Source organism: Acipenser ruthenus, chromosome 3 (assembly GCF_902713425.1).
Source record: "Acipenser ruthenus chromosome 3, fAciRut3.2 maternal haplotype, whole genome shotgun sequence".
NCBI lineage: Eukaryota > Metazoa > Chordata > Actinopteri > Acipenseriformes > Acipenseridae > Acipenser > Acipenser ruthenus.
Genome location: NC_081191.1, coordinates 24887478 through 24900549, shown reverse-complemented (window position 1 = coordinate 24900549; position 13072 = coordinate 24887478). Strand labels below are relative to the sequence as shown.

The following is a 13072-nucleotide window of genomic DNA, read 5'->3' as shown; positions in this document are numbered from 1 at the left end:
ATAAAATCCCTTGCCAGTTTAAAATGACTCCTTGATGTTTAATTCAGAACTATTTAGTTTATGGTTGTTGTGAACTATGCCTGTGTGGAGTTTTAAAAAGTATAAACCTGAACTTATAGTAGCGTCAATGAAAGTATCTCACAAGTATTTCAATTTAGTATATGTGTAAGAGGAGTTGATATCTATAGATGTAGCCCCTTATCAAGTTCTTGGGGACATACCAAAAACCTCCCAAAGAAGTTGCGATTTCCCTTGCTAAATTCTAAGTAAGCAGGCATGTCTGCATAAATATCTCAGAATGAATACAAGTTCTGCAGTAAACATTTCAAAAGCTTGCCAATCTTAATCAGGTATAGGCCCTCATCTCACCCTCCCACGGTATTGGGTTCCCCTATCGTTAATCAATCTTGATCATCTCCCAAGAGTATCTGCTTTGGGCACATTTACAGGAAAATGCATGATCAACAAGAGCAGTTAGATTTTCACTTGAAAGAAATGATAGAAGATTATTTTCTGTAAAGCAAAACAAGCCCTATTCTCCTCATTGTGCCCAAAAGGTTTCTTTGGGACAAACATAAAAAAAGAACTTTTAAGACCAGGCATGACTCCCACAGCCTTTTATACTTGGTCAGTTTAATTGTTTTTCTGAGAAACCAGAGACAAAAGTGCAGCCCCTTCTAATCATGTTGTTTTAGACAAGTGTTTATTTATCCAGCCAAGCCATTTTCTCTTGTATGCAACAGTGAAAAACAATTGAAATTTAATGTTTTGTAAATTGATATTCACACAAAGGCATCTTTGTTCTCTTACCATAACAAGAAAATACAAATACAAATAACAAGGTACCCAGCTATGTTGTTCCTAACTAAGGAGAGCAGTGTACATCACATTTTAACCAACAAAAAAAAAACGACAGCAAACCCCCAGATACAAAAAAGTGAAATCTGTGTATAGCCAATAAACACCAGAAATAGTTACTGAATTCAAGTTTAAAAAAAACAACACACCAACAACAAATACTATCTTTCCCTGTGCAGTTGGGCAATGTCCCTCCTTTTTGACTTGTAGAATTGATTCGATCCGAATACTTTAAACCCACCCCAACTACTGCGTGGCAGCAAATTTCTACATTTCTATTGGAGACTCCACTTGCGAGATTTAAAACGAGTTTACATTTAGGAATGGAGACTTGTTCGCAGGATTGAAAGCTATATTACAGTTAGATAGGGAGGATTTAAAACAAAATTGCAAATTGTGGCGAAATGTAAAAAAAAAAAAAATGCCTGGACACACAAAAACCCCAGAAGAATGTGCACGTGACCAGAAGGATTTTGTTGACTATTACAGCAAAGGAAAGGAGGTACAACTTAAGTGTGCAAGTACTGTCGAGTTACTATACATATTGTGGAAAAATCAATAAAAATAAAAACGCCCAAGCATTTTGGAAAGAAATTGAAAATAATCAATTCGTACATTATATAAAAAGCTAAAGCCCAGAGAAAAAAAAAAACAACATTTCGGGGTATCGAAAAAATGAAGTTAATAAAAACTGAAAAACAGAAGACCTAATTATACATCGAGAGCCAAGCTTTTTAACAGTCAAAATAATTGGATTAATTCATGGCAGACAATTGGTTGCCTCTATAACAAATCAGTATGATTTAACTACATCTATATCTATCACAGTTTACCTTTAGTTTCAAGTGAATAGCACAGTATTATAAAAGGAACAGTTTTAAAAACTGCAACCATTTGCAATATCTCACTAACCTTCTGTGAAGTCTAGTCTGTTAGAAAGAAGGCTTTAAAAAAAAGAACTGCATGTTACTTACTAAAATAATTCAATTTAAACAAAATGAAGCCACACAGCGGAATACATTAATGTCATGCATGGTGTTGCTTGATTATTTGGAACTTGTAAACAGACTTCTGCATTATGATAATTATTATAAAGCTGGTGGCTTGCATCCCCTCCCAAATTCTACTTGTCATATTCACTCTTCCGCCAACCAAGACGGGTTGCTGCATCGCAAATCTGCCACATGGACAAGTGAAAGACAACGCAGACGCTTCTCTCTCCAGAAAGTAAAGTGTTAAAACAAATGTCTAGCTTGCCGACTCCCCAAACTTCCATCAAGCCTCCTTTTTTTCCATTCTTAAGAGCGGAGACTATAGCACTCCGGCAGACTGAACTATGTGAGGAATGCTGTTCTCTAGTACTCATCAGGAAGTGATGGAACAGGGCCATGTGCCCCTACAGCTCACAGTAATGGGAAACAATTAACAGGCTTCAGAGAGGCCCGGAGAATAGAAACCATACGTTCTTCTTTTAAACACATAACCATCCTCACACCCCCTTTACAGAACAGATGCCATCCATTGATGAGGTACAGTAGTTCCTTAATGGATCAAATGCAATGCAAGTTTCAAAGAACCTTATCATATTAAAATACAGTACTGTAGAGAAATAAATCTGTGGTCATGGGAAATGCAGGTTATTGTTTGGGTACTCTTATTTAAAAAAAAAAAAAAAAAAGGTGACCTAAATGTATTAAAAATAAAGTTGCTGGCTTAAGATTGAATAGCTTAGCGCCATTTAAATCAGTATTAGAAATGTCCTTAATTTTCTGGAACCAAAGCATAAGTCCACTAAAGTAGACTACTGTATACCGCACCCCCAACATTCTTACCATACAGAATCATATTTACAACATTCCAGAGAACTAATGACCTACAGGCTTTAATCTGAAGACAGGCACATTAACCATATCCAAAAAAAGGTGGTGTTTGTGAATCAGTTTCCTGGGGAATGTCAATAAGCTACAAAGGCTGTTCCTGTTTTCAGGAGTGACCATCTGGTTTCTCATAAACCAAACAGTACATTCGAAACCACTCGTCTTGCTTGTTTATATCTTTACAGACACAGATGGCATGCCCACAAATACCAACACGAGCATTCCTGTGTCCTGCCACTATGCCCGGCTGTCCTATTTGTGAAGCTAAAGATTAGCCCGTTACTAAATGGAAACAGAGGGAGCCAGCCCCTGTGGAAAATTGGCATTGCCAGCCTCTTTTTAAATCTCTGCAGTAGTAGCGGGTGTTATAGTATCATTGTAGTTTGGACATCCCATTTATTTTGTGCAGTCATTCCAGTCACACAAATGTTCAGTCAGTTATAGAATGGCAATATATAGTTATAGAATGGTAGCTATCAAAGTCATAAAATTGCTTCAGTCCTTTCAGAATTCTGCATCAAACTAAAATTAAAGCATTTCAAGGTTAAGGAACTTGTACATGTTTTCTCTTTGTGTAATGAGAGTGAATCACAACATGGCTGCTAGTTACCAAGCCTTGAGGAAAACAAACAGGAAAGGTGAAGCCCCTCCTAATTCTTTTCACTGAAAAGTATGTCAATATTGATTCAAAAGATGAGAAAAAAAATCACTATTGCAAGCCTGTGAACCCAGGTGTTAATGCTGTTTTACTGCTGGGCTGCCCTTTTAGAAGCCTTTGTTCTCAGACTCCATACATTATTTGATCCACGCCTTTGAGATACTTTCAGAAGGCAGGTGCATTTTGCAGCTTTCAGTACAAAGTGGTTTCATTACCAAGTAGCTCCCTGTACAGTAGGAGTGTATTTGACATGTTTAAATTGGAAGCAGAAGACAACTTTATTTTAAAAGTACAGTAATCCGTTACGTATCCGTCTGTCACATATCCACCCTAACTGTTTATCTGCCAGGATCAATCTCTTCAGCAACATTAGTTTATTATTGAACAGAATAGATTAGTTCAGATATTGTAGATCCTACCAACGTTTTCGTACACTGTGTTGTATGTGCTCAGTCGCAAGCACCCTGTATCTTTCTAAACAAGGGGTTTAGGGGAGCTCCTTTATAAAAGCTGAATCTCAAAACAATAACTGTGCAAATATATTCATTGTTACAGCTGTGTACAATAGTATTTAAAACAGGATTCATTCATCCAAAGTTTTACATATCCGCCCTTACTCTGGTCCCACCGCAGTCGGATATGCGACGGATTACTGTGTCTCATTTATTTAATTTATTTAGTATGAAGACCCTTTTTTCTTTCTCGGATATACTCTCTTCTAACTTACCATGGTACAAATGTGTTTAATTATTCGCTTACATTTTCCATTTCGATTGGCCTGACAGCCACAGCTTTTCAACTGCCAGTGAAATTAAGATGAAGAAAAAATAATTTCCTTTGGGCTTTTTCTGCAAGTTTTGGTGGTATTTGCAGCCTTTTCTATTATCTAATAGAGGATCCAATTACGACTAGGTGCTTGCCTTTCCATAAAGAAACTTGCACGCACCTCTAACAAACTTTTTACAAGGTTTTGTATTTCCTCCTCAAATCCACAAATTACACCACCATGGGAAACCTTTCCCTAACCTGTCTCAGCATCTAGGATTAAGTCAATGAGTGGACTTTGGAAAGACCTTTGCCTTGGTGTATACCCATCAATTGGTTCAAAGATGAGAAGGAAAACAAGAAAAACGTGGGAAAAAAAAATACTGTTAAGTGGCTGCTGCAACCAATTGGTTAACCCCGCTATTCAGCTCTCTCTGCAGACATCTAAAAGGACATGGTGACACAGGCCATAAAGAAAAGTCTCCCTACACACACTGTGACCTCTAGTGCCCCCTCAGAGCCCTCCCGCAGCACTGTACAGACAAGAGCAGGTGCACTCCCTTTATCCTCAGAGAGAGGCTTACTCATTAGCACCCAGGCCTACCAGAGGCAGCACTGCAAGAAGGGAGATTCTTTTAACCTTTGCCCTCCTTTGCAATGGTGTTTTGAGGCCACCTGCTTTCAACCTTTGATGAGGACTATTTTCCCCTATAACAGGACCTGTAGCCTTGCATTATCTTTCCGGTACAACTGCAAGGGAAGTGTTTCCAAAATTACAAACATAAAAACTTGATGAGCTCATGGGAAACACTTCCAATGAAAACATTATACGACAGTGGAATCGTCTGCCCCATTTCTATAGAGATTCCAATTCCGTATATCCTACAATATATCAACGTGGTACAGAATCTGTATATGCTGCGATAAACTAGGTTCACTTTCCTTAACTAAGTTTGCTTAATGAACCCCCTCCCCCCTCTTTAATTATGACATATAAATGGCTCCATGAAGCTCCTTTTGTCTTCCCATAACACCATGTGGTTGCAATCCATTAAATATAAATTATATTTTAGAATATTAATAAATATTACAAACAGTTTTAAAATACAGTGCGCAAACAACAATGTGTTATAAAAAAATGCACAATGTATTAAAATCACGACTAGTCGACTATTTCTACCTTGACTAATTGACTGGCAAAAAAGTTGTTCTACCCCTACCCACTACTGTAATCTGCATTTTTACTTGAATATCTTCTGTTGGGGGGGGGGGGGGGCAGCAGTGTGGAGTAGTGGTTAGGGCTCTGGACGCTTGACTGGAGGGTCGTGGGTTCAATCCCAGGTGGGGGACACTGCTGCTGTACCCTTGAGCAAGGTACTTTACCACGATTGCTCCAGTAAAAACCCAACTGTATAAATGGGTAATTGTATGTAAAAATAATGTGATATCTTGTAACAATTGTAAGTCGCCCTGGATAAGGGTGTCTGCTAAGAAATACATAATAATAATAATAATAATAATAATAATAATAGAGATCGTATCTAATAGCTAAAATATAATTCTTATACAGTTAAATTAGACTTGCTCAGACACTATCAGCTATTTTATAGGCTCCTTGTAAACCTTATCCAACTGCGTCACAGTACTGTACGTGCTTTGTAAAGCATAAAATGAAGGCTACACTACGTCACTTTCTTTGTGAAATAGTATTTGTACGATCTAAAATAAACAAGGCAGGACAGTGATGCAGAGCAGTATTTGTTTCTTTACATGGAGCAGTAACAGAGCCAGGCCCTATTGGCGCAGGTGGAGAGAATGTCTATTTATCCACCTCTGATAAGAGAAAAGATATTGCTGTGACACAGAGGGAAGGGAGAGTCTGTCTGTGAAGAAAAACATGTTAGATGATGAGGTTTTAGTTTAAAAATGTGGTTACCCTCCACCTTAAAAAGAAAAAACTTGAAAATATTGTACAGCACTGCAACACTAACGGTAACTTGTGAATCACAAAAAAAAACACCTGTCTCCAGACGTCTAGCTATGAAGGCTAGATCTAAGTTACCAGTTTGTGTCCTGTGTAATATGGCAACAAGGAAGTTCCATACAATATAAAGCCAAACTTACATATTGCATGTGGTTGTACATATAATAATGTAACTTATTTGCTTGTAAAGTGTACAGAAAACGTTTACTGTAACTTGAGTGTTTGCTTTAGAGTCTCATCAGGTTTAATAATGTTTGACGTACAGTTTTATATGCTAGCACATCTACAGCATTGTGTGTTTTAATCTTGAAGAAAGACCGTACAATTTAACACTCTTTTGTACAGTATGCCAGCTACTCCTAGTAAAATTTGCCCCTTGGGTACTAAAAACAGAGGAGATTCCTGTACAGAATGTAACTTTTACATAATAAACATCAGTGACTGTACTGTATAATGCTCAGCTATGGGTGGGGAGGTGAGATCATTTACTTACTCAGCTTGAAGCAGACTTATAAAAAGTACCATCCTGTTTAAAAAAACAAACCCTGTTGCAAGTCACAACATCAGACAGCTCCTTGTTGCTCAGCCAGACTCGTGGCTTGGGGCCCGCATAGCTGCCTGCATCTAAAACCCCCGCTCCTGTCAGCAGAAAACAAGATTAACGAATAATCACTTGTGCTTTTCATCCACTTTTACTCACTTCTACACATAGAAAGATAAGCCCGCAGGGCACAGGAAGCTCCTTTGGCTTGGTACTTGGTACTTGCGCTGTTGTGTGACAAATAATGATAGCTTCCAACACAATTCTTTAAAAAGGAAGACGCAGGGATTCAAGTCTTTAAGTCGTAATATAGAAATAGAAAAAACAAGAACAAAGAACAAAAAAAAGGCAACACCCTAAGAACAATTACATTTCTGGCTCCTTTACACACCATGCGAATCCCCTCAACTGCCAACATAGTGCTCAAAATGCCCCCCACTCCCTCAGCTATTTTATAGAATTTTATAGGAAACTGCTTATGAATGTTGGTTCTGCAATGTCTGTTGATTCAATTGTCTAAGGATGCGCCTTCTCCCCATTCTTGCAGGAAGACTTCTCCACACACCATACCTAGCATCTCTAGGTATACCACCGAGGTTACAAAAGAGAGATGCCTGGGAGCGATGAGGGCACAATATTGTTGCTCAATTACCATAAACCCTGACAGTATACAGTGCACAATTACCATAAACCCTGACAGTATACAGTGCACAATTACCATAAACCCTGACAGTATACAGTGTACACCAGCCAAAAGCAAACAAACACTTGTTATAAAAATGTTTTATTAAATTATGATATGGATGAATAGGAGTAGCCACAAAACGCACGTACCGAAGCAAATCTTTATAACATGCCTTCAGTCCCCCCCTGTTAGCAAATAGTAACCCAGTGATTTCACCTCTTCAGTAAATACACCGGGGAAGACTGGCACTTTTAAAAGGAAAACTGGCTAACACAAACAATTAAACCTCATAAGGTCTGCAAAAAGGCACAGCCCCCCTTCTGCCCCTTTTCACCATGAGCGTCCATACAGCAGGTATGCAGATTTATTGAAGTTTGCCCCAACCAATGATAAGCCTGCTTAATATTTTTCCATGCTAAATTCTCACAAGACCTATTTATAGAGGACTGCTGCTGTACATCCGGAGAGCACTGATGCCAACTGCTTCCAGTCCTTCACCTACTGCACTTTATTTGCACTTCGGGAAACAATGTCCTAATTAAAACCAGGTCATCTGAAGACAAGGGCATATGCAACTCAGCTTTGTCTGGGAGACTTGGGAACTCAAAAGTTTATCATTGGTAATATGCCAAAATTAGATGATGTTATGGCTTCACTGTTATTTTGCCCACAACAGGCTGAGAAGTAACTAGCTAATAGTGTGCCATCAACACACAGAAGTATTAAGTGGTAAAGCAGTATGGTTTACTTTTACAATGAAAGCCATAAAGGTATATTATTAATTTATTTCGTACTTAAATGTATGATGTCGCAAAAAACAAATTTGTCTTAGTAACCTAATCTCCTTTTTGGTTAGGTCATAGAGGTTAAGAGTATTAAAGTCTTCTTTCCAATAAAAAAACTAATACCACTGCTGAATCACCAAAAGCCAACAGCAATCCAGCAATAATAGGAAAACAACAACCACCATTTTATATCAAACATGAGTGAATATTACTGGTGAATATGTTACAACGTCCCCTGTCACGGCTATAAATCACGACTATAGATACAAAATTAGAGCTGTTGCTATCATGAGAAAGTAGATCACCATGACATTCTCCCACTGTACATATATACAGTGCATGTAACATGACACATGGTCAGACAAAACAGGTTCCTCAAAATATCTCATGCTGATACTCTCAATAACATTTGGGAATTAATGTAATAATCAGGTTTTATCACACTTACATAAGCGGCTCTTTATATAGAAGTATAGTGTGTATACAAATAAAATGAAGGAAAACACTTCGCATTGGTATGGGATTTTATATATTCTGTCTTTGCTTAGCCCTCTTTTAGGGAGTTGCCTGTCTCCGTATTTTTTTTTTTTAGCTCATTGAAGTGATAATTCCTTCTTATCCACTGCTGTCTGTTTGATGCACACCAACCTAAATTATACACTTTAAACTATGTCCTAAATGTACAGTACAGCAAGTGTGCAAGTTGTTACAACACAAAAATGCCCCCCTCCCAATTTCTTATGTGATAAAAATTAATTTAGGGTCCCCCCCCACCCCCACTAAATGCAAAAAAAGCCTTGGATTATAACCCCCCCCCCCCACTAAATGCAAAAAAAGCCTTGGATTATAAAACCTATCCAAAAAAGGGAAAAGAGGTGGAAGTAAAAACTGTCTGACCTTATTGCCAATATAAACTGGACAGAGAATTTAAGTTGCAGTACCTTTCAGCCAAGCATTTCCTGTCCTGTCCTCCTCCAAGTCCCTGGGTAATAATACAAATCTCTTCAGCAAGCATTGTAAATGCTCTCGCTTTGCAAAACTACTTTTGTTTACAGGCTTTCAGGACTTTTCTTATTTACTGCTTGGTTCAGGCAACACCTTTACCAGTAAAAAAATATGCAGCTGTTAGACACTAAATACTTAAGGGAGATCAATGTATGCCTCTGTCCCTGGGGTATATAGCTGCTCCCAACAGTAAGTGTTTTTAACTAACTTCAGAATTAAAGTTCAAGCTGATAGGAGCCTTAGGCAGCTACACATTGTAATGGACTAACTCCACGGTCACCCAGAGGACTCTCTGTGTCTAACAAAAAAAAAAAAAAAGTGCATGTTTTAATTCGACACCTGCCTGTCTGTCCATCCATCAAAAACATAATATTTCACCTGGAGGAACTGCCTTGTTTACAGGAGTAGCACAGTTGTAAATTTCCAGTTTGGTGGAGAACCTGAAATTAGGTAATTTACTGAAGCATGGAGAGGTGCAGAGGGGAAAACCGGCAGCACACATATACTGATGCACCAACTTCATTCACGCAGAAAGCAACACGATGTAACACCTAAGCACATTCGCGCATTAGGATGGCACGACATTACGGTATATACTACGTGAATAACTTGCATCCAAGTAGAAATCCCAGGCAGTTTATATTCCTTCAGACAGACAAGATCGGTCGTACATTTTGAAAACTTTGTTGGTATTTACACTCCTCATTTACTGTAAAAATAAGATTAAACAACCTGTACTACTTCCTGCTAAAAGTACTATGCGGGCTCACAATAAAGCTGCACAAATTAATATTTATTTCTCCACCACCGGGAAAGTTAAAACATACAATTTTCAGTAAGCAACTTAATTGGTAGTTAGCTTGTCATTATTGTAAATCATAGTAACATCTAGTTCATTCTTTCAGTTTTAATAACCGTATTTATCCCCCCCCCCCCCCCCCCGACGACTACTTGATCCTGATCTAATTTTCCAATTTCCAAAATGCACAGATTGCTGATACATACACACTTTTCAGAACACTCAAAGTAGAAAAAACACATTAGCAAGCTTGCTCCTAGAACAGTGCTGAGCAAGCCTAATCGCGTTTATAAAAAGGCAAGGATTCTGTAGGAAATTAAATATCTTATAAAATGACTAATGCTAGCCGATGGTTGTCATGCCCCATTCAGCATACACAGGTTTTGCCGACGTCTAACAGAGCTTGTTTTTTGGTCTATACAAGCCCTTATAAAAGTTTACCACGGTATTTTTGCGCAGTATGCCTTTCCCATGGCTATACTATGCATTTAGTCCAGTTAATATGCTTTACCATACCTCTCTGGGCATTACTTTGGTTACTTATGCTTTACCATGGTTTCCCTATACTTTATCACACTTTGCTATGCTTTTACCATAGTAAATACTGAATAACACAAACTGTCCTAGAAATGATGGCGAGATGTACTGTAACGTAACAATAATCAAGAACATATTAATGAATGAATGAATGAATGAATTAGTATTAATTTTTTCAAAGAAACTCACTGGTGAGCAGCATCTCTCAAACCAGGGCTTTCAGAATCCTATAATTTCTAAAAGCGACACATTTCTATAATTCCCATACACTAACCTTGCTGGAAGGTCCATCCGTACCCCAGACGTTCCTCTGAACAGAGGGAGGCACTTGGTATATATCTTTGCCAACTGAGCGGTGGCTGGGGGGCACCTGGTAGATGCTCTGCTGGTTCTGATGAGATGGAGGCACTTGGTAAACAGAGTCTTTGAAAGAGGAGTTCTGTGTGATGGGTGCTGGGCAACCCTGATGCTGGGAGGACTGGGTTGTGGGCGTCTGGCTGGGGGACTGGCTGTCAAACATGGGCCCTATAAGGAGCTTCAAGCGGTTGCCCGGGGCGATGCCTTGTCGACCATGCAGAGAGCAGAGCCACCATCCTTCGAGGCCTCCAGTGTTCTGCTCAATCACAGTCAGGATGTCTCCTTTGCGGAATGCCAGCTCCTCAGGGGACTCTGGTACATTGTCATACAAGGCTTTTGCCATCAGGTTCTGGAAAAACAAAAGAAAACATGGGATAAATTATCCCACTTGTTTTAGAGAGATCTAACATTACTACAGAAGATGGTTAATGAAGTATGGAATTTAACATGTCTTATATCTGGTTTACAAAGAAGCTTTCAGGAGGCATTTCAATCGCCCAAGGGTTAAACAGTAAGTCAGTGGCTAGGCATATATCTGAAACCTGAATCTTGTCTTCCAGTCCTTAGTTCTCTGTGTTTCGCTATACACCCCAAGATGTTGGCTGCTGATCCTCATCATGGTTTGAATAGTTGCCAGCAATTTTCACAACTCTTGGACTTTAACCAGTTTTTTAATGTACAGTTACTGCTGTTTGAAATATCACACAAAGCAGGATTAAATGTTAACTGACACACTTTAGAAGGTGCTACAGCAAATAAAAAACGCTAATTATGGTATGGTGTCCAAACATGGGAATTGCATATTTTCATTTCTATTGAAGTTATACTGTACTTTATCAGAATTAGACTGAGGCAATAAAAACATGAGTTGAGCCTCACCCATTCTGCATTTGGGGTTTAGGAAAAATCATATTTGGAACATATGTTCAAGTACAGAACAGAGCTATGAATTCTCAGGTTTACAGGTCAGGTTTCACTTCTGTTTTTATTTTGGTCCCAGTAACACTTCACCTCCAGAAATGAGACCATTTCACAACCTTATGGCAGCTTGAATGAATAATGTAAAAACCTAACAGGCTTTACTTTTTATAAATATCTATTTTAAACATTAGTGCCAGGGAACAGAAAGACATGAAGTAACATCTAGTTTATTTCTGGTCTCACATTTTCAACACAGAATGTGGGGCATTGTTTATGTCGTACTCAGCTACCTAAAGACTTAATGCAATTTTTGAACCAGTTGTACACTTTTTATTTTTTTTAAAAGACGAAGTTATCCTATATTTAAAAATATAAAGAGTTACAGTACCAGCGAGTGGTTTAGAACTCAGGTATCTACTACAGAATGTGCTTATACCACAGTTCTCTGTTGATCCAATGTCTAAAAGCCACAAAAGATAATTAGACTCCTGCTAGCAAATGAGCACACCTTCAATTCCTTCCATTTGCCATACCTGATATGGGGCTGAACCCATGTCGATGAATCACTCTGCTTTACTCGCATACTGTAGACTAACGTCTGAACAGTTAGTTGATCACTAAACCTAACTCTCCATATATACAGTAATGCAGATCTAATAGAGCCAATACACTGTAGTACTAATACACTGTGGTACTAACGGGGTCAGCCAGACATGGCACATTATTCTTTTAAATTGTACATCTGTAAATCTATCCTACATTCAAAATATACCAGATACAGTATGGAGGGCAGTAGTATAGCTATTGCAAAATAGAATCCATGTACTTTATCTGATAACTTGGCACAAGATAGCTTTGGCCTGCAGTCTTATTGCTTTGAACCTTTTATGTATTTTTCTCAATCCACTTTAGATCATTAGCACAATTATATCTAGAGGATATGCCGATTGTCCAAAATAAATCAACAATTTAATTAAACAAGATATAGCCGTAATGGCACATTTTAATCCTTGGATGCTCACTTTGTCTATTTGAACTGTTCAGAAGACAATGAAATATTCCTTCCAGTTCACATTCCTTTTAGAAGAGGTTAACATAGTTAGCTCTTAGCTAGGTTTCATTTTCCCATGGATTGTTCACTCGCTATATTTCCAAGGAGAGAGATTAAAGATTCCCATGTGAACCGTCTAAAACGGGTTATTATCTCTGTTCCAATGACTTCCCTGCCACCTGGGTCGCCAGTATTGTTGTGTTGTCCCAGAGTGCTGCTTTTCACAGAACACGTTTTAAACGTGACCCC

General features: G+C 38.4%; 1 protein-coding gene across 3 annotated transcripts in view; it reads right to left on the bottom strand.

Annotated features, from left to right (window-relative positions):
• LOC117435307 (enhancer of filamentation 1-like) overlaps nt 1–13072 on the bottom strand; it is an 85002-nt gene that overhangs the window by 8621 nt on the left and 63309 nt on the right. For all 3 annotated transcript variants that reach the window (XM_034058364.3, XM_034058362.3, XM_034058363.3), the window contains exon 2: nt 10769–11200. In XM_034058364.3, coding sequence (XP_033914255.2) covers nt 10769–11194 — 426 coding nt within the window. In that variant the 5' untranslated portion in view covers nt 11195–11200. The remainder of the gene's footprint in view (nt 1–10768; nt 11201–13072) is intronic.